We start from the raw sequence: 23,068 nt of genomic DNA, 5'->3' as shown, positions 1-23,068 counted from the left end.
TCAAGACGGAAAGATGGGAAATATGTATTTTTTTTTTTGGCGATTATATGACATGATGGGGTATAAGACGAGAAATACTATAATATGCTTCCAACAAGTTATATGACGGGTCGGGTTGTAAGATGGAATGGGTTTGACTTAATATTACAAAAAAAAAAATATTATTAATCTCACAATTCAATACGGGTCATTTTACTACTTTTTTAACCGACACTAATATAAAACATGTATAATTAAACTAATTTAGTAAAGATTGATATTATGCAATCTTAATAATTATTAAATAAACTCTAACATCTATAAATTTTAAAAAATATAAATTTAAAAAAAAAAAATTATCCCGCGGTGTACCGCGGATCAACATCTAGTATAAGAAACAAAAGCTTAGATAGTAAACAAGCTCATATAACAAATAATTAATTGTGGCCAGATTTGGATGGATGTACACGTTGAAGAGTATATTTCAAGTAATTAGACTCCATTTGTTTTTTAAAAATCAGTACAACGCATCTGTGAATCCTTTTTACTGAATCTTGTGTAAATAAGAGAAAAAAAGAAATTGGCAAAATTAGTGACTTTATCCTAGTAGCCGATGCATTAGATAGACTAATTGACTTGCAGCAGCATATTGTCATTCAATAGTTATATCATCATGTATCCGTATATTTTTTTGGAATTCTATGAATATCAGTTTATAAAGTTATAGATAGTAAGAGAAATTATTTCTATACATGGTTTTACTGTCTCGGATCGTTAGTCCACACACACATCCCATATATAATAAGAAAATCACAATGAAATATATATACGTCTGCTGAAACTATCACATGATTCCAACAATCCAACAACTCCAAAAAATGCCGGTCCAAATGTTTCAACTGCATGCTTCTTGCAGAAGCAAAAATATAAAATAATATAAGGGTTTTGAGTGATATACTGATATATATTAAAAAAAATCAAAAAACAATGCAACATACACGCATGTATATATGTATAGAAAACGGATTGTAATCATTATTATTAAGTTAATGTCTATAGAAAGTGATACTGACACATATATACTCGTATGATTGTTTAATAATGTTAGCTTCAAAGTTACTCTTTGGGTTCTTAAATTGTTTCGTCACTAGATTTAGGTGGTGTGGCAACGACTTTAACCGAAACCCGCACCAACTATAGTGTCTAGAGAGACAAGTGCCCTTTTCGATGTTTCATTTGATTTAATCCTTCAGCTACTACAACTGATCAGTCATATTGCTCATGGAGTCATGGGATTTTTATTTTATTTTTTCTTACATTGTATGTTTCCGTTGACCTTTGTACATTTTCCGTTGGATGATCATCCGATACGCGTACCCGACTTTAAATGTATATACATTCCCATTGTAGCGTATATGTTTCCTTATTGAACATTGTGGTCTCAAATTTTTGTGTTTATAAAAAGTATCGATCATGTGTGTTTATCGGAATAGTTAAGAATGGTCAATATCATATTTCTCAAAATCGGTTCATTTAGCTCATTAGGCCTAGAAGCGGGTTGACATATTAACATTAGGCCCATTCTTGCCTTTGTACTACTAAATTTACATTGTAAACCACGCACGCTGGGCTTAAATCTTTTGGGCTAATCAGTGGGAGATATATTATATCAGTTAAACAATTAGGGTGACATCAACGTTATAAGTTTTTTAGACAACAAGTTGCTTCAATACAAGCCTTTAATTTAAACTGCTGAGAAAAAAATAAAAAAATAAAACGAATGAGCGTTGACCATTGGACATAAATCCAAACGAAGAGTTCTTAAAACATACGCTAATGATATACAGTATATATTTTTACTTTCTCTCCTGTTTTCTTATATTTGTCGACATCGAAGGTAATGAAAAAAAATGTATGTTAGCCTAATAGCCTTGACTTTGTGTAGAATACAAAAATCACAATACAGTTTTGTGTACAGTATATGCGATTTAAATATATCAAAGTGCCATGTTGTTGGACTAACTTTTCAAGTCGGTTCAGTATTTTGTAAAGTAGTATGCGACCTGATTGGATATTTCCAACTTATTTAGGTAGATTCAATTACCCATTTACATCTTATTATTTCATGTTAATTTTTTTAAATATTCTAACCTATATTATATATTTCCGGCGTTATGGATAATATATTATGTAAACTACTCTATATTTTCCTAATTTCTGTTGATATAAACAAGCGGTTAATTACTTCTAAACGTTTAGTTTTGGTTGTAATTTATTTCGAGGTTTGTTTATCTATCAAAATAAATTCAAAGATAATCTCCCTCTTACCTACTTTGATAGTAATGTTTGTGTTTAGTCTCCTCATAAACGTTGCTTTTACCAATTAATTACCGATATAACTTTAATTTCATTTTTGGATTTACTAATTTTAGCTAGGAACCACATAAATCAAGAAGAAATGGGAGAGGTGAAGTATAATAATATTCGATAACTTCTTCTTCTTTTCTATTATAAAAGAAGCAATAACACATTCACAGAGAACTAATACTGTATTAATTTTAGCTGATGATATCTTGAAAGCTTAACTGATTCTCATAAGTTTTTTTTTGCTATCTTGAAAAATTAGATTCGTAATTTTTTTACTGATTAAAATTTTTAATGTAGAAAATAGATACTTTCTCCTTAAAAAACTGATAATTATTTTGAAAATAATAAATAGATACTTTCTCCTTAAAAAACTGATAATTATTTTGAAAATAATAATTTTAGAAGAATGTACTAAAGATAAAGATTGTTTCCAAATCCGAAAAAGTTGTAATCACGCAATGTCGTTAAACTTTAAAATCTTTAATAAATAACATTTATAAGCGTTTTTAAATTCGACTCTATGGTTGAGATATTGCCACGTAGGATTATGAACTCCATATTTTTTCTTTTCCAAACTTTCTAATCATATCACGTTTGTGTGAGAATCGTCTGTATAAAAAACTTCGTTACATCCAATAATTTTAATCCACGTATCACTGATCAATCCACTCTTCTCTATAAACTCTGTTTTGTTTATTTTAATTATGTTTAAAAACTTCTTACAAATTAAAAGATTAGGAAAAAGATTAGAAAACAGAAAAAGTAACCCATAAAAGTAAGTAAAGACAAAACAATTAAAAGAGAAAAGAACTCGTACTATCATATGCTAATAAGAAAAGAAAAAGACATAAGGACAAACAAAAAGTTTATTTTTTCAAACTCATAAGTTGGTAGTCAAAATAACTAAATTTAATAGTCTTTACATATCTATATATTATTCCAAATTTCCAATGTATACTATCTTTAACATTTGTATAATTGCCAAATGCTAGAATAAATTATTTTTATTTATATCAAAATCCAGTCCAAATTAAGTTATATACTAAACAGATAAACTAGATTACAAGTTAAAACGGCAAACTGTGATATATTCAGAGTTAATAAATTCATCAGTACATACTATATTACGGTCAAAGCCGTCTAAGAACTTGTACTAGTGAGTTGTGACCTTCAAAATATATATAAATTCAATCACCACTTTTATTTTAGAAAAAAATTGTAATATACGGTAATGACCATTATGTAAGTGTGATAGATGTTGGATTCTAGTCCAATTATCTGCATATTTCATTTTTAGATGTTTTTTTTTTCTTTTTCAGTAGGTCTTAAATTTTTTTTGTTTCCGATCTAAAAATCTTTAGAGACGGTTCTGTTTACTGTTTAAAACGGTTACTTAATTACGCGCCAAAACTATATTTTGTTTTATAAAACTAATTTTTTTAAAAAAAAAGTTAAAGTTTATAGAATGCAGACTCTATATCCAATCTCCCAACCTCTCACTGCATAAACCAATTCACAAAACACAAAGACAAAAACAAAATAATTAATTAATCAAAATGAAGTAATAATAATTAGGACCCGAGTAGCGGAAGGTAGTTGTTGAATAGCTTAGAACGAGTTAATTGGTTCGTAGCATCGAGATCTCCACCTTCCATTCTCAACATCTCAGATTTTGATCCGACGGCTGTTAAGCATTCTACTACGTAAAAAAACACCACCGTCCCAGTTCCGTTCCGTTCCTGTTCTCTCTGTCACTTTGGTTTCTCTTTTGTCTCTTTTAACACTTCTTCTTACCTTTGTTTGTCGTCTCTGTCTCTTTGCTTCTGCTTCTTCTTCTTCTTCTTCTCTCATTCCTTTCGTTTATCGTTTTCCTCCCATTTAGATCTCTCCTCCTTTTGATCGGATCCGTTACTCGCTCTATGTTGCTTCAATTGTGATTCTTTGCTTGTACAATTTTTGATATCTGTCTGTGTGGTGGAGATGGGGCAATGTTACGGGAAGGTTAATCAGAGTAAGCAGAATGGTGAAGAAGAAGCTAATACGACTACTTATGTTGTCTCCGGTGATGGGAATCAGATTCAGCCTTTAACTCCGGTTAATTACGGGCGAGCTAAGAACACTCCTGCTAGGTCTTCGAATCCGAGTCCTTGGCCTAGTCCTTTCCCTCACGGATCAGCCAGTCCTCTTCCTTCTGGCGTCTCTCCTTCCCCGGCGAGAACCTCCACTCCCAGGAGGTTTTTCCGACGACCTTTCCCGCCGCCTTCTCCGGCTAAACACATTAAGGCTTCGTTGATCAAAAGGCTTGGAGTGAAGCCTAAGGAAGGTCCGATCCCTGAGGAGAGAGGAACTGAGCCGGAGCAGTCTCTTGATAAGAGCTTTGGTTATGGCAAGAATTTTGGGGCTAAGTATGAATTGGGGAAAGAAGTGGGTCGAGGGCACTTTGGTCATACTTGTTCTGGTCGTGGGAAGAAGGGAGACATTAAGGATCATCCTATTGCTGTCAAGATTATTTCCAAGGCTAAGGTTTAAAATTCTCAATCTTTATAACCAGTTTTGATTTTGGAATTACGGCATTGGTGTTATGTTAAGGTCTATTATGAGAATTTGAGTAGAATTTTAGCATTTAGTGTGATTTGTTTAGCGCTGAACAAGAATCTATTGGAGGGTTTTGAATCCTACAATGAGTAATGCTTGCATTGTTTCGTTTTTCAAAGTAAGATTCTTGGGTTTGGATAATGGCTGTGGGACAGTGAATTGTCTTTTTCTTCCAGCAGATTCTCTTGAGAGAAACAGTGTTGTCTCTTTTGAGAGGAAAATTCTTTTGTCTGGCAGTGCGAGTCGAGTAGACCAAAATGTGAACTTTTGCTGATTTGTCTGCATTAGGACAGGATGGCCATAAAAAATAAATTAAGTGTAGTTCCATGTACTAATGTTTTATGAGCTTGTCTTCTTTAAGCATTTTATTGATTCTAGTAGTGAAGCTTGTTGTCGTCGCAGTTGGGTTAGGTTTTGATTACTTAGCTGTTGATTTGGATGAATGTTATGGTCTTCCATGTGATATTTGTTGTCTGTTCCATCTTTGGTAAAAGGATGATTTGGAAAGCGCAGACAGAGAAGTCTCTGTCTGGCTGCGTGGTGGGGAGACCATAACCTGACATTCCTTTTGTCTGCATTAGGACATAATGTTTCAAGTATAATGCTCATGAATTTGTCTCTTTACCTGTTTGCTTATCTTTGTAATGAGGTTCGTCCGACACATTTTGGTGACACTTTGTGATATCCTTCTCGTTGATCAAACAAGCAAAACTGATTTGTTGACTGAATTATCTTTCTTTGTTTGGCAGATGACAACAGCAATTGCAATTGAAGATGTTCGCAGAGAGGTGAAGTTACTGAAATCATTATCTGGTCACAAACATCTAATCAGATACTATGATGCATGTGAGGACGCCAATAACGTATACATAGTCATGGAGTATGTCTTGTTTCCTATTTATATTAGATTTTTGTATGTGATTTCTTCGTCAGGGTTTTAGCTGTTACTTACTTTTTATAAACATACATATCACATTGCTACAAGTCTGCACTGCGGTTTTTGGAATATATCTTTGTAACTGGATACACCTCGTAACCAATTACTTATTCGATGTTTGGTTCTGCTTGCATGACCAGGTTGTGTGAAGGTGGAGAACTTTTGGACAGAATTTTAGCAAGGTACGTCTAGTGTTTCTCTGCCTATGTTCCCAAATTGAATGCTGAGAACTTAGTCATATATATGCTCAAACATTGTATTTTCGTGACTTAGGGGTGGAAAATACCCAGAGGATGACGCAAAGGCTATTGTCGTACAAATTCTAACTGTTGTTTCATTTTGTCATCTCCAAGGAGTTGTTCACCGTGACTTAAAGCCAGAGGTTTGCTTTTCTTAAGATTTCCCTATCTACCTCCAGTAGGTAGTACACATCATTTTACTAAATACTCCTATTACCTTGTTCAACAGAATTTTCTATTTACATCTAGCCGTGAAGAGGCAGACTTGAAGCTTATTGATTTTGGTCTCTCAGACTTCATCAGACCTGGTAAGAATTGTCATACTTCAGGCATTCTCTCTATACTTCCCTTGTGGCTACCTAATCGTGGAATTTTGTGTAACTATTCTATACAGATGAAAGGCTGAATGATATTGTTGGAAGTGCTTATTATGTTGCGCCAGAAGTTCTACACAGATCATATAGTCTTGAGGCTGATATATGGAGTATTGGAGTTATAACATATATACTCTTATGTGGAAGCCGGCCATTCTGGGCGCGGACAGAATCTGGAATCTTTCGCACTGTGCTAAGAACCGAACCGAACTATGATGACGTACCTTGGCCTTCTTGTTCATCAGAAGGGAAAGACTTTGTGAAACGACTTCTCAACAAAGACTATAGGAAACGAATGTCCGCAGTTCAAGCATTGAGTGAGTTTTTCTTTTCACTTGTAGTTGTTACAGTGAACTGCAACTTGGAGTTCATATATTTATGAACATTACAAAACTTATGTGTTTTATGTCTTATTTTCAGCTCACCCATGGTTACGGGATGATAGTCGTGTGATTCCTTTAGATATTCTGATCTATAAGTTGGTCAAAGCCTACTTGCACGCCACACCTCTTAGACGTGCTGCTCTAAAGGTATCCCCTTTCTTTTTGCACAATTGTAGAAAGTTCCCAAAGTATATATTACTAAAAGTTTCATTTAGTACATTGAAGCAGTCATAAGTTGAATAATCGAATGCAGGCGCTAGCGAAAGCATTGACTGAGAACGAGCTTGTCTATCTTAGAGCACAGTTCATGCTCTTGGGACCAAACAAAGATGGAAGTGTCTCCCTCGAAAACTTCAAGATGGTAAGTGAAGGAAGAAGGCCTTTGGTCTCATCCGATGACTTGAGTTTTCTATATAACATGAACAGCATTAATAATAAGCTCAAACCTCCGCAGGCGCTTATGCAAAACGCAACAGACGCTATGAGAGAGTCAAGGGTTCCGGAAATTCTACACACGGTGAGAACTGAGAATAGTTGTTTACGATAATAAAAACGAAAAGAGTCTTTTGGTTACTAATGATCATCTGTTATGGGCAGATGGAATCTCTAGCGTATAGGAAGATGTATTTTGAAGAGTTTTGTGCAGCAGCGATTAGCATCCATCAGCTAGAAGCTGTTGAAGCTTGGGAAGAGATTGCAACAGCGGGTTTCCAGCATTTTGAAACGGAGGGAAACCGAGTGATCACAATCGAAGAACTAGCCAGGGTATGTATGGTAGTTCCCTCCTCATTCATACAACAGGTTTTGGTTTCGAAATTTTAAAACTGATCGGTTATGGAACAGGAGTTGAATGTGGGTGCGTCTGCGTATGGGCACTTGAGAGAATGGGTAAGAAGCAGTGACGGGAAGCTGAGTTACGTAGGGTTCACTAAGTTCTTGCACGGAGTTACTCTTCGTGCTGCTCACGCAAGACCTCGCTAGTCCTCCTTCTCTTATTTTTTAGGTTTTTTTTAAAAAATATATCTTTTTTTGTCTTCCTCAGAACAGAGTTTTTTAAAAAAAAAATAGACTTCTGAGTGACGTGAGGGAGGGGTATTTTCGTCCGTTTGTTTTTTTCTTTCTTTTCTTATCATATTATAGAGATTCAAGATTTTTAAGGTACAGAAAAGACCAAAATGAAAAAAAAAAATGTGCATAAGGTAGATGGACTTCAGTCATTATTTTTCTATTATTTATTTGCAAGTATATTATATGAACGAACATCTATGGTTACATGCAATATTCATCTGGAAAATATATAATGTCAATTGCTTTTACCATTTTTCACAGTATTTTTTTCTTTAAGCAAATTACATCATCATCAAGTTGAAAAAAAAGAAAAAAAGGATTATACTTTGTAAAGGCCAACTACTACTACTACTAAATAAATAAAAATATTAGTCTGTTCAAAGTGAGGCTAATTGGAAGGGTTAAAAGAAAAGGTAAAGAAGGAGAAAAAGAAAAAAAAAAAAAAAAAAAAAAAAAAAAAAAAAAAAAAAAAGAAGCAAAGGCTGTCCTAATCACCAAAAATAAAATTAAAAAAAAAATAGGAATGAAAAGTTACAAAAGAACAATTAGTGATAGCACAAAAGAAGCTAAGCCTTTGCTTTATGTTACTCAAATTGGTGCCGACAATCGAATCATAACCATTTATTACAAATGATAATGATAGTGAGATGAGTGGGTTCGATCGTACCCATTTAGTCTACGGAAAACATGGATACTACATACATATACTGGCACTTCTTTACAAAACTTTAGTATATATATATATATATTTGTTTATACGTAACGTATATAAAGATCTTTATGTGTAAAACATGAGAGTAACGAGTAAAAACTCTGAATGCATGACCAAACCTTCTAAGTAACATTTGGAAGATGCGATGACACATATCCTAAGCGTATCTGATGGATATCTGAAAACTTCTCATACGAGAAACGTTTCTATTATCTCTCTTCTCCTTTTCATCTATTTGATTTTTAATGCTGAGATACGTGCTTAGATCTCTGCCATAGGAGGGCTGTTTAAAAGACGATTTTATAGTCAAATGAGAAATTTAATGCTTCACAAGACCAGCCGTTACATTGTAAGGTAATATTGTATGAAATATTTTTTACTTCATACTATTAATTTGAGAGAATCTCTCCTTTCTTTTTCCTTTTTTTTTTTGGTCTTTATCTAATCACAGAAAAAAAAAAGAGAAAAAGAAAATTTTCCAATATCACAACATTGTTTCAAAAAACGAATACAACATTAATGCTTTTCAGTTTCAAACAGTGCCTATAAAATTCCCAAAAAAATACTTGGCACGAGAAGATTCATGACCCTAAACATTTTGTGATATTTTAGAGTATTTTCCTTATAGATTTTTTTTGAAATGGAATATTATGGTTTTTCTGTTCTTTTTTCGATTAATAGATACGTGTCTAACAAATGCAAATTTCCTAAATGTGTCATCTTCTTCGCTTCTTTGTGATCATCGTCGTCGTGCTTATCTACAATCATTCAAAAAATGGGCTAAAGCAATAAAATAAATTAATATCAGAAACAAATAACTTTTTTTTTTTTTTTGAAACTCCATGAAATTACAGGAAAAAGAAAAGAAAAGATACAACTACAAATCGATAAAACTAAGAAGATTCACTTCCTTCATGGGTTAGGCCAGTTTTGGCTCCACAACTCCACAAGATTAACCATTAGAAAATATATTAAACTTTGAACGCATCAATTTATCATCATCATCATCATATATCATTCATCATTCATCAAGCTCTGAAACATCCAACAAGATGATGATACTGGTCACGGCCGCCATAATGGTTGTTATTACCATTATAAACCGATCTCTCTCCATCAATCAAAGCTTGAACGTAACGAAACTCCTCCACGTGGCAAGGAATTGTGATGGTGCCCTTTTGATCGAATCCATACTCGTCTTCTGCTTCTTTCAGGAGCTGCATGAACAATGGATGGTTAAAATACGAAACAGGAACGATGAATCTCTGTTGCTCTTCTCCTTGAGATCCCACTTTTATCGCTAAGCAACCTTTTGGAACATCTTTGGCTTTCACTGTCTGTTTGCGATGTAACTGGAAGCTCTTCAAGGTTTTTTCTCCCGTACCCATGATTTTTTTAGAACCTTTTTTTCACGAAAAATCTGAAGAAATCAAGAAGAAGAAGAAAAAAAAGATTAGATTCTAGCTTTCTTGTGTTTTTGTTGGTTTTCTCGATGAAATCAAGGCTAGGAAGCAGGCCATGGGTCTTCAAGTGTTAAAGATGTGAGTTCGAGAGAGTTAGTCAAATTTTTCATTTTTTTTTTTTTTTGTGTGGAGATCAGATGAATGAGAGAAATCAGAAGAGGGAGTTTTGTTTATAAAGAGATATAATACATTAGTATTAAAAAAAAAAGTCCATCATGAGACGCTCCTATTTTCTTATTCAACTTCTCATAATAATTACAATGGTGGTATTTAAAAATTTCCTATCTGGTTGTCATTTGCTTCAATAAAAAAATGTAACCAATGGGTTATTTTTAAGTAAGATATAATTAGCAATAATTATGTTGTGACGAAAAAATAGCAATAAGTAAGAAAAAATCAACGCAATTAACTATAATATATAATATTTGAAGAGAAACTCCATCGAGTGGCACCTTTTATAATATTACAAATGTATGTATACAGTAACACATTATACTAAAGTATGTGAAGTGTGAGACTTTTTTCTAATTAAGAAAACCTATATCTTTCATAAAATTATACTCCCTCGAGATAATTTTTTTGAGCAAATTGAACACAAATAATAAATTATTTAATTTTTACTTACTTTTATAAAAAACAATATGTAGAATATAAAATGTTGAAACCAATAAAAATCTAATTAATTTAGAAAAAATAAAATAAATCCAAAAGATCATCTATTAAAAAACTTAGGGGGTATGTTTTACATTTGTCACACATACTTCCTAAAAATAACTATTAACAGTATTCCAAATATAAAGCTGTAATTTTTTTTTTGTGACTGAAATAATAACACAATTTTTTTTTGAGAAAATTAATGTAGTCAACTGAGGATTAACGAGTAATGATGGCCAGAAGTTAATAATATTGGGTTGGTGACACAAGAAAAAAAGGTTGAATTCTAATTAAGAACTAAACGAGTAAATTAGTCAAATTAGTCGACAAATTACTGTTTTACCTAGAACCAAAAAGCATCTTTGTAGTGGCGAAAAATAGATCATCATTAATTAATTAAGAACGTTAAAACTTAAAAGTGTGATCAAAGTATGAAAAGGAAAATTTTAAAATTGACTATTCTCATATACTGTATTTAAAATAAAAAAAGTTACAGAATTTGGGTGGATTTAATTTAACTATTCGTCATACAAGAAGTAAAAAAAGTTCGATATGGAATCGAAATGGCAGACTCAGAACCAAATTTCTTTTTCTTTTTGTTTGTCTTCGACTCAGAACCAAATTTAGGAGCTTGACATATGGAATCGAGACGGCAAAGACAAGTTACATTAATAAATGCTTGTCACAATTATAATCACTCGACTGCTTTCGTTTTTTATTTTATTTTAAATGTAAATAACTAAATACGTGTATCTATTGATTTTATATTATTGGAGCGGCTTAGGTATTGTTAGTTATAAAGAAACAGAATCAGTGTCGTCACATGATCAAGATTGAAGGTAATGATGTATGTCTATACTTTTATTTCTTTCTAAAAACCAAGACATCGCTTCTATACTATACAATATCTATTTATCTATGATCAGCCTGCTCATGTACATACATATTAATGTTATGAAAATCAAAATGTAAAACATACAAATATATGTACTTAAACTAGATAGATAAGTCATGATCCAAAGTCGGGGACAATTCGATGAACATGTCCACGTATAAAACAATTTCTTTTTCTTTTTTCTTTTTTTTTTTGGTTTTCGGTATTTAAACTATCTTTATATTTAAAATTCATTCGATATTAATTAAAAATAGCACTGAACATCAGCATGATTCGGTCGACTGGGTCAACGGGTGTTTAAGCATAAACCGGCCGGTTTTATTTCGATCTAAACATAGATGCTTTCTCGATGGATTTTTGAATTTAATATTTTTTAAGATAGATATTGGCACCTTCGATGAGCCTTTTATTTCATGTTGACTTAATAATCCATACATGAGGCAGTAGTAACTAATGGAAATGCCTTAAACTTTTGGTGCCATAAAACACACAAAAATTGACAAGAACTAGATTTTGGGGGAAAGAATATTATATCCTAATATTTATAATATGCTCAATATATGGTACCACAGCTATGAATTCGTACACATAGAGAGAGTAAACATATATATCTTTAAGAAAAAAACAAATGGTTATCAATTTCTTGACGAGTTGAATAAAAAATGAGGCTGTCCAAGTTGGTGGTATAGTGACATGGTAGCGAATACTTATTATGTTATGTAACTTGACATTGGAAAAAAGAAGAAGAAGAAGAAAAGAGAGGCACATGTCACTCTATCAGTATCTAGAACAAGAAGATAAAAATCAATATGTTAGATCCCTTTTAAAATTACGATAAAAAAGGAAAGAAGAAAATGAGAGTTGATCCGTTTATGTATGTATGCATATATGTATTATAGAGATAAGATAAAGCAGAGCACACTAACTCTATAAGTCACTTTGTGTGAAAAATGAGACAACGATATTCAAGAAATGTCAACTTTGTGGGACGGTGTGGGTCTCTCTCGACCTTGGTCCTTTTGGATTGTTATTTATATTTTATCATCCCTTTATTTATTATACATACTCGTATTTTGATTTATGCGCCTGCAAAAAAGCAGCGGACTTATATATTTACCTCTATGAGTTTCTCCTTATCGATCCTAAAAGAAAAATATTCTCTACTCATTCCCCCATCGATGTACGCTCATTCATTATTAGTCAATTCATGATTTAATTTCACATATTTCTACAGACAATTTGTCTCTTAATCATGCAATATTACCAAATCAAAACTACCATTTATATACTATTTTGTCACCCAGTATAATTTTTTATTTCTTTTGATAAACTTTTCCATGCATGAGACACTACCTAGTACGAATGGGTCAAATGGGTATTTCAATGTATTAAGTTCATCAATATAATTACGTATGACCCAGAAAAAAACAAAAGTTCTGAGTATAACGAAATATGGAAACAATAATGGGCCTCTGTTAATTAATCCTCGTTAGATAAGTCAATAGGACTGCCTGTCTAGGCCCAATAAAAATCTATTTGTCATCAATATATTTTATTGTTTTCCTTAAATAGGCCAATAGAAAAAATATCAAAAAGATTTAAGATATGGGGAACAAATGAGCGTATATTGTAAAAGGAATCAAAAACTATGTTAGATTGTGAAATAGTTACACTTAAAACGTATCCACATGGAGAATCATTAAAAGTTTCAAAACGGCGGAAATTAAACATTTAAAACAAGTCTGTATTTTATTTTATTTTTGTCAATGTATATATAATCAATTTCTTACAAAATTTTACGAATATTTAATTTATTTCAAATGTTTAAAGAAAACAACCTGTGGTAAAATTGAGGAGAAAGCCACCTGCTTGATAGTTGACAATTCGACATATATTCATACACTATAGTCTAAAATTAACTGAAAACCAAAAAAAATTGAATTGACATAATAATCATAGCCGTGAGGTCGGTCAAAGTCATTTTGGTTAAAAGTAAAAAAAAAAAAAAAGATAAATCCGATGAGCCATGGAACTTGTGTAAATCACTGAAAACTTTAGGACAACCCAAAAAGCATCACACTTTTTATCAGTAAGATTTTTTGTCCACTTATTCAATTCTTGTAATATATAATTTATTTACTTCTTGTTTTATTAAAGACGACGACGGTCTCTCTATTTCTCCGACGACTTCAACACTCTAAATTAGTCTCTTTTCTCATTCAAATTTACTACTATTCATCTTTATAGAGATTTTGTTTTGTTCCTTAGATTTAAATTAGTAAACTGTTTCTCATATTCAGAATATAAATCAAAACGCAGAAAAAACAACAACAGAAACTTAAATTTAACAAAGAATAGTCGAAGTAGGAGAAACTGTATTTGTATCATTCCCAATTTCACATTTTGTTTAGTTTTTTAATGGGTGATAATTGTAACATACAACTTACTTATTTCATCTCTCGGTTAAGTTGTTCATGGTTGACTTCTTCTGTTTAGAAAATATCTGGAAGGCGGTTCATCGTACATTGAGTAATTGGATAAGATGATTTCAAGAATATAACTCTACCTAGCTAGTTTGGAGATTTTTCATCACACAAGCGAAATATCTAAAGATGCATATATATAGTTAAGGATTTGTCCACTACTCTACGAAAATTTATATACCATACAATATAAAATTAAGTCATATAACGATATATAGATCATATTCTATTAGTATTAGCTCACTCATTAAATACATTTTTAGAATGCGAGGAAATTTAAGAAGTCCAAATTCAAGCTCTTGACCTACCCATGCAAAAGCAACTGCAGAAGTTTCCCTTACATATAAGAAAAGAAATGCAATATTGTATCAAAATCTTAGGTAATATGTAGCTTCTTAATCAATTTCAGAAGTTATATAATTAACAAGAATCTGGAAAACCCTAGTTGTGTCATAAATAGTTCAAGACTCAAATCTAGTAGATCTATAGTAAGCTAATAATGAAGAGACAGAGAGATCTGAAACTAAAACTATCATCGTCATCATCATTCATGACCATGAAGATCCAACCTTATAACTTAATTCTTCCTGACAAAAAAAAGAAAGAAACAATCATAGCAAAATCATAGCAGCCTTGAAAAAATATATAAACACATGCAGAAAAAGGTTGTAATGATGAAACTTTTCAGATTCCAAGAGGAGAAAGAAAGTCAGATTCTTTCATCATTACACCAATCTGCAAAAACCTGAAAATCTTTTTTCTTTTTCTTTTTCTCCGGTCCAAAAGACCCATTTAACTTTTTTTCATGCAAACAAGAAATAACGCATGGAAGTGAATCCGAGAAAGGAAGGTAGAAAGATCAAACCTTTGAACATGGGTTCAAATAAAGGGATCTGAAAACCCTAAATTGAGAAGCAAGCAGGAGGAAGTAGTAATTATAATCATGGAGCAACAATTGGGGGGAATGAAGCCTGGTCCGACGACACTAAAACCCTAATCAGATCAGATCTGAAATCTGGAGGTTCAGTTCAAAGATTAGATCGAAGAAGATCCAAAACATGAAAAGAGCGAGCCAGAGTCCTCGAGCCAGACAACATTCCCCTCAAAAGAGAAAGCCCCTTCTTTGAATATAGTACCTAGCTAGGGTTTGTGGGTGATTATATATCTTTATATATATATCTCTCTCGCTCTCTGTGTTTTAGTCCCCCACGAGACCCGGCTAAGATCAAGGGAGAAGCAGAGAGAGATGGAGAGGGGAAGGATAAGTGAGTGGTGATGATGGAAGAGAGAATGAGAGGAAATAAATAAGAGTGGGGGGGTTTTTATGAAGAAAATTGAGAGTAGTGGAGAGAGAGCCAAAGAAAGCTAATAGTACAAGACAAGAAACATGGGTGTCTCTGGTCCCACGCGCTCTCTCTTGCAAATACATAAATAATTACACAAGTATGTGTATGTGTGTGTGTGTATGGCTTTTCAAGTTTCAAGACTCTTGCAGTAAAAAAATAAAAACAAACAAACATTGGATTTACTTTTTGAGACATGTCACTGGATTCCCATTTACTATGTTATTACTTGTTCAAGCAAAAATAAAATCTAACTTCCCATCCCCTCTACTAATTCTATTTTCAGCCTACTTCCAACGTTCTTTATCTACTTACTTACGTAATTATACTTCTTCTTTAGTTTAGAAAATTTTAGATGGCTAGCTAAATGTTATATATATTGGGGTACGGTTTAGCTGTAGCAAAACCAATTAAATTACGGTCATGTTCAATATTTTGTAATATGGATCCTATTCATATGTCAAATTTCTTGTTTTCTTTTTTTTTTTCATAATAACATTTTTTTCAACCTGATTCAGTACAAAAACCAACTTTATGCATTCCTAGAAATAGGTCCAAATTTGTTAATTTAGTTTAAAATTATGTCGGCGTAACAAACGGTACATATAACGACAAAATGTACGGAATATATGCTATTAACGCGGATCTAAAATTGAAAAGTTGATCATGATTAATTATTTATTTGATTGAAGAATTTATTTATTTTTAGAAACGGAAGACGACTATTAATACTTTTATATCTATGTCAAAACAGAAAGAAGTAGTGAAACTATATATTATAGGATAAAAATGTTTGACAAAACCATTTTTCAACCAATTAATTTCATTCCAATAGGAGATAAGCGAGTATAGTTTTTTTACTATTAACTTTTATCTTACTCCAACCAACATTTTACAGCCTCGAATTTGTATTATCGCTTGCAAAAATGGAGAAGCCAACACTATCCCTAATTGATTTGTCCACAACTATATTATACCCAAACAAATTAATATATTGAGCTCTATGTCTATGGGGTCATCCAGAATATAAACTAATGATGAAATGAAACTTGAGGAACCGCGTAAGAGCGAGCCCGAGGTGAAAAGAGAAATGAACAAGTAGGAAAAGTACAAAAGGCTACAAATCACAAAATTGTAAATACTACAAATAATATTTTAACTAAAAGAAATCCGAGAAATAAAACGTAAATCTGAGAGAAATGGGAAAAGGGAATCGAAAAGGAGTGAGTGACTATAAAAGTTAGTCAGAGGAGTGGTTGAGTTATATTGATCTGCCCAATATTTTTTAGCATTCTCCATTTATTGTCTCTCACCCCTTTTTTTTTTTTTTTTTTTAGTATTTTTGTTTTACTCTGCTTTAGCTTTTATTGAAATCGTCCGTTTCATTTCAAATTGTATCATAAACCCTTTTGTTTTACTTGTATGTATCCTAATGCATGAATTTGGTATATACAAAGGGATCATCTGTTCACTTTTTAAAGTAATAAGACGAATTCGTAAATAATCATATACCAAAAAAACAAGAATATAGTCATATACCACCATCTTAGACTATAATATTATTTTCTTACAAACTTAACGTAATCATTTTACGAGTTATTTATGTTAAATACGTTTTTATCGACAACTCGAGGTTATATCAGCCATGTATGTTTTTTTTTTAATATCCATTGATTAATTAAGTTTTTTGATTCATCGTAAGTTTGAAGTCGGAGATAGGGGTGGTGGAAATGGTAAACATGGGTTGTCTAAACTCCTCCAAACGTTGGCCCATGTCCCTCGGCGACTCTTTTATCTTTCTTTTTGGTTTTTTAAGTCAAAGTCTCTACCTTTTTCATACCCTTTCCTATTGACTTTTTTTTCTCTTTCTTTTTTGGCTTCAAAATGTACCAAGTGAAGGAACTTATTTAATCTTTGACTCGGGTCATAAAGTTTTACGTAATTATATTTTCGTATATTCGGAGAAAAAAAGAGGAAAAAAAAACGGGTGAGAAGAATGTAACGGAGATGATGAAGTCATTCTATAACGGTTAAATTAAACGTTTCCGGTCAAACGAGGAAAAAAGGAAAAGCAATAATATATACTTATGTAAATCAAATCAACAAAGTAATTAATACTCTCTTATTTTGAGAGAGATTTTTTAAATCTGTGTGTGCATTGTTTTCACGCAAAAGTGTCACCTTTTAATGAAACTGGCAGTTTTAATTGTTCTCTCTTACGCAATTATTAAGCTCAGATCTTTTCTTTTTCTCTCTGTAATCTATCTTTCCTTTTCCCGTTATCAGAAAATATGTTTTAGTACGTACGTATATATGTTATGTTCATACAGTACTATATACAACTAGTCTACTTTTTAGTTGTTTATACAGTAGACTAGTTGTATATAGTACATTAGTACTGTATGAACATAATATAAACTTTGTAACGCTAAAAACGGGGAAGAGAAAAGGAGTATGCAAACTCACTTTTCTATGAATCGCTTTTGAAATAAAGTTATGTGACTCCCTTTTAAGTCAACTAATTAGTACCAACTTTTGTTTTGTTTATTTAAAATTTTGCTTTAGTAATTCACGTTTTCAAATTAAAGCTAATTCATCACTCAGCCAGCTGGGATAATGTATATACTTATATGAGTGAGAAACCCTAATTAGATTACCGAAACAAAAGAATCTTCGTTAGTGTATGGAAACATGTATATGGAACGATGTGTTTGTGTTGTGTGGGTGCATTCACATTTTTGATATGTCGTTATCTTTATTTATATTTTGTAAAATGCATATATATATATATATGGAATATGGTACACAACCACCACTAGAAAATAAATAAAAAACATAGAGATATTATTTCTCTTAAATAAATTTATAAATGATTCCAGAATTGAAAGCTAGCAGTAGAGAGTGCCCGCGACAAGTGCTGCAACATTTTTGTTTAGGTTTACTAGTGTCCAAAGAAGAAGAAATCTAATGAATTTTTTTTTAATGTCCACGTAGATAAGAAAATAAGTAGAAACTGTGGATGAGAATGACAAATGGAGAAGACGATTCTGGCTCCAGATTTCAACGTTTTTTGTTGACAGTCTTCGAGAGTTGTGTTTTGTGTTGTGTCCGAGAGAGAGCGAGAGAGAGAGACGAGGACGACGTAAAAAATGTCAAATCCCTGCATATCCGAACCCACGTTGTCCATTCTTACATTCCTTTATGAAACGTAATAGTATAAAAAAACACAAATCGGCCTTCAAATCTAATTAATCTCTACTAGTGGAGTAATATATATTTTAAGTTCTGATCAGTAATAAGTCATATTTCTTCTTTATATATTCTGTTGTTAGGTTTATTTTTTAACCTAAAAGGAATAAATGTTTATTTCTCCACATAGAAATAAACTAAAAAGACCGGTCAACCAAACACTTTTTTCTGGTCCAGTACTCTATTCAATTTACACTCGTAAATTGTAAATCCTCAGAACTTTCTGCTGTAAACATATACATTAATAGTCCAATTTTAATAATTTCTTTATTTCATTGGTATTGTATAACTTTTTCTTTTGTTTACAATCTACGAATACTTAAATTTTGATCTGCAACGTAATAGATTTACATAAATCATTCAATTTGCATACTCTTAAATAATTATATAATAATTCCCGAAAAGTAAAAGTGTTTATGTCAATTCTTTGACTAATGTATAAGCACTACGACGACTTTTGTTTAAATTGTTTTTTCGCGACCGTTTCTTTTATGTATTGTACGCATGTGATGTATTCAAGGACTAAACACCAAACCTAATTGACCAAAAAGCAATTAGCATTTCTAAATAGCTAGAGGATCCCCGAGGGAGGGGGTAGCATTGAAATTAGGGAAAGAGAGAAGACAAGAAGAGCATTTAATGCTCCCCCCTCTTTCTTTGTTCGTATTCTCTCTGCCCCAATTCAATTCATTGATCATAATATCAGATTCCGAATTCCCAACAAAGCTTTTTCAACTTCTCTAATATAATTATGATTGATGACTCCACTATTCTACAGCTGGGTTATGGTGATGAAAAGACTGTAAATAAAAGAAAATGTTCAGTAAACATATATATGAACCGTGCATGTTTATTATGAGAATGAGAATGTAACAAAAAGGAAAAACATATAAAAACAAAAGTTCCAATGAAAAGATGAAAGTGTATATGTAAAAAAAAGTGCGGATCTCAAGGTAATGAACATAAAGACCCTTTCTCGAATGTCTATTGATGATGAGACCCTTACTTGTCAAAAACTTTTATTCACTGTATTTTTAACCATTTCTTCGATATATCTCCATCACTCTTTGTTTTCTTTTTAACCCGCTCTCTCAATCTATCCACACCACGCTTACACATATCATATTGTACGTGTGTAAGTATACGTTTGTTTTTACTTACCCTAGTATATATACATACAATGCCGACTAAGTTTTATGACTTGTTCCACTCGAGTTTGTAGTGTATCCAATTATACGCATAATACAACGAAAATGTTTTATTATGTCACACGAGTTTACGGGTCAAGATCTACACATAACGATTCCTTTGTTTATCCGCAGGGAGTTTCGATCTTGATAGTTGATACCGATACCTTTAGCAATAAATCTGAGTGTAGTATTTGTTGTTGTATTGATCTTTTTTTTTTTTTTTTTGAAAGAGAGCTATAACTGTTACCTAGAACAGAAGGCATACTACTCCAAATTGGCTTAAGTATGGATATATATTTAGCAATCATTAAGTAATACAACTACAGTATTATAATTAGAGAAAGTTACATAGAGACACCGTTTATGTATCTTTCGTTTCAGTTTAACACCCTTTGGGTTTGTGGCACCGTTTTTTGCTCTCTTTTGTACTGTACATATTAATTTCTGACAAAAACAACCTTAGTTAAGTTTTTGAAAGCTTATCAGAAACAATTATAAAGCTTTAACTTTCAACCATACGTTAGTAACTAAATATTTGAGAATCTTGTGGCTAGGAATAATCCTAAGATTAATATGAGAAATGAACAATTAGAGTCATTTTCTTTTTCTCTCTCTCTCACTGTCTCGCTTTTTCTCTTTCACCCTCTACCTTTTTCTCTCCCTCTCTCTCTCTCTCAAACCAAAACTGAGAGGTATGTGTTGTTTCTCTAGATCTGAAGTTGTTTATCTTTCATCTTCTTCTTTCATCTTCTTCTTTCATTTTCTCCATTTTTATCTGGAGCAAAAATATCTACTCTGGCCACCAAAAAAATATATATATCTCCTCTGTTTCTTAGCCGGTCGGCTTCACATGCGACGGTCATGATTCCTGCATCATAAAAATCAAAACATTAGAGTTCAATTTCAATCATTTTTGAGAGAGTCGATACAAATTAAATCTTGTGTAAAATCAATTTCTCCATACGTCGTTTTGTTCTCTTTGGGGGAAACGGAATCTAATACCTCAAAACAAGAGTAAGAGATTCTTTTATTTTCTGGATTTTTTACTTAAACTACATTGATTTCTGGATTCTTAAACAAGATTTTAACTTTTTGCTGTGGATTTGATACGGTGAATGTGAAACAATGTGGTGGATGCGATACGGTGGATACGATGTGGTGGATGCGATATGGTGGATACGATGTGGTGGATGTTGTAGTTGTGATGTGATTTGGTGGGTGCGATGCGGTGGCAACAGTTCGATGGTTACGATGTGGTGGATGTGATGTAGCTGATGTGAAAACTAATGATAAAGATCATGGATGGCCATCAGTTAGAATGTTTGTGTTGTAGTTTTTTAATGTAAGGCTTTCATGTGTTCATATTCCCTTGAATGGTTAATGTTTTTTTCCTTAAAACAATATTTGTTCAAGTATCTATGGATATTGTATAGTGAACTAAAGATTGTTCAAGTATCTATGGATATGTTAATCTTGACCATGTGTTCGGGGAAAGATTGTTTGGTATACCTATTACCATGTCCATTTTCACGTTTTTATAATTTGGTTCATGAATACATGAACCATTGGTTCGAATGGTAATGTTTTCAGTCATATAAAAGCAAAGGTTTCTGGGTTTATAAGAACAGTGAGCATACAATTGAGGAAGATTCAGTGTACATTCAACAAGGGACGATTCAAAGCATCCTTAATCTTGGTTTGTGGATTCTTCTAGCTTCACTGATCGGTTTCAACATTTAGTGGCCAAAAACTAGAGGAAGAAGATGACGTGGCCAAACATGTAGTGGGAATGTGTTTCGTTGCCGACGTTTCATGTTCTTAGGAGTTAGCTATGTTTTGTGTATTTAAAGCATCTAGTCCATTGCAGAATCGATATGAAGAAAATATTGTCTTAAAAGTTCTTGTGTTGTTCTTAAGCTCATTCACCAAGCTAGTGTTTTCTACATGGATATCTTACATCTCATTCACCAAGCGTTGTCCACATGGATGTCGTACTTTGGTTTGTGTTTTTTTTTTCTTTTGACTTTTGTTGTCTTGAACATTCAAGTTTTTTGTTTTCCTGAGAAAAAGCTAAAGACTTGGTGTTGTGGACTTCAGTTATACGGTACCATAATCGACATTTTTTTGCACAAAAATCACCATAAACCAAACAAATTTGTTTGTAAAATGGTTTATTCAAATAGGCATTGTCTATCTATGAGTTTTTTTTACAACTGGCTCTCAAGAATATAGAGTATTTCATTCTCCATATCCATAAAATCAAGTCCATAAACTGGTTTATACAAAGAGGCACGTTTAGGCATCCACATTACCACATTCATAATTCTTCATCCATACAAAGAGGAACTTATGTATAAAACTGATGTCACACCAATAAACACAAATTCTACAGATTCAAACCAATAAATTAAAAAAAGTGTAATAAACCTACGTAGGTTTATGCATCTACTATCATCCAACATGAAACTATTGTATCTCTGACCAACTTCAATGGAAAAATCAATATAACGTGAATCAAATCAAGTCCACAAAACAAATAGAGACAAATGGTCGTATAATTTCAAACCTCAAACCAAAAAAAAAAATCTTCACAAACTAAAATTGAGCTAAAGCAAAAAAAGAAAACCGGTTAAGCATAAAAAATACAAATGAACATGTATGATTGATCAAAGGAAAACTATGACACTGCACATGCATTTCTAGCTATAGACTATCCAAAACAGATTTCAAAATCAACCAAAATATGACATTTGATCTCTGGAACTCGTTTTATCCAAGAAGTGCAATCCACATAACTGAAGTCCACATAACTGAAGTCCACGATTATATGACCATAGAAGCTACGTTTGCTAAGGCTTGTCCACAAAACAACACTTCAACGCATGGTTGGATTGACGATTCTGACGACTTTGTTGAGAAGAAAGGTGTTCATATGCGGCGGGTATGTTTGTTGTCGGATTCATCATCAGAATCGAACGGGTTGGGCTTGGAAGACTAGTGAAATCCAAAATCTACTGAGTTATGCTTGTGAAATCCAAGATCTACATGAAAATAGAAGACAACTTCAGTTAATCAAATTCCAAAACCTAATTGAGCATATGTGGGCTAAAAGGTAGGTAAACAAAATCTAGTTCATC

At 32.4% G+C, this 23,068-nt stretch overlaps 2 protein-coding genes and 1 long non-coding RNA gene across 3 annotated transcripts; 2 read left to right on the top strand and 1 right to left on the bottom strand.

The window, feature by feature from the left end:
- Window positions 1–4,115: 4,115 nt before the first annotated feature.
- LOC17887822 (CDPK-related kinase 3) lies at window positions 4,116–8,190 on the top strand. The gene is made up of 11 exons (XM_006293795.2): window positions 4,116–4,869; window positions 5,691–5,821; window positions 6,019–6,060; window positions 6,152–6,260; window positions 6,347–6,425; window positions 6,512–6,808; window positions 6,912–7,021; window positions 7,128–7,235; window positions 7,329–7,391; window positions 7,472–7,639; window positions 7,718–8,190. Exons 1-11 carry the CDS (start codon window positions 4,327–4,329, stop codon window positions 7,853–7,855), a joined length of 1,788 nt encoding a protein of 595 aa, XP_006293857.1. The 5' UTR covers window positions 4,116–4,326; the 3' UTR covers window positions 7,856–8,190.
- A 1,266-nt stretch (window positions 8,191–9,456) lies between these two features.
- On the bottom strand, window positions 9,457–10,285 carry LOC17887926 (auxin-responsive protein SAUR32). The gene has a single exon (XM_006295186.2). The coding sequence runs from the start codon at window positions 10,040–10,042 to the stop codon at window positions 9,683–9,685; it is 360 nt and encodes a 119-aa protein (XP_006295248.1). The 5' UTR covers window positions 10,043–10,285; the 3' UTR covers window positions 9,457–9,682.
- A 9,776-nt stretch (window positions 10,286–20,061) lies between these two features.
- Window positions 20,062–21,439, top strand: LOC111831134. The gene is made up of 2 exons (XR_002834352.1): window positions 20,062–20,945; window positions 21,131–21,439. It is a non-coding gene; the product is annotated as an uncharacterized LOC111831134 (long non-coding RNA).
- Window positions 21,440–23,068: the final 1,629 nt, after the last annotated feature.

This window comes from Capsella rubella, unplaced genomic scaffold (assembly GCF_000375325.1).
Source record: "Capsella rubella cultivar Monte Gargano unplaced genomic scaffold, Caprub1_0 scaffold_4, whole genome shotgun sequence".
NCBI classification, from domain to species: domain Eukaryota; kingdom Viridiplantae; phylum Streptophyta; class Magnoliopsida; order Brassicales; family Brassicaceae; genus Capsella; species Capsella rubella.
The sequence above is the reverse complement of the archived record's forward strand: the minus strand, read 5'-3'. Positions and strand labels throughout refer to the sequence as shown.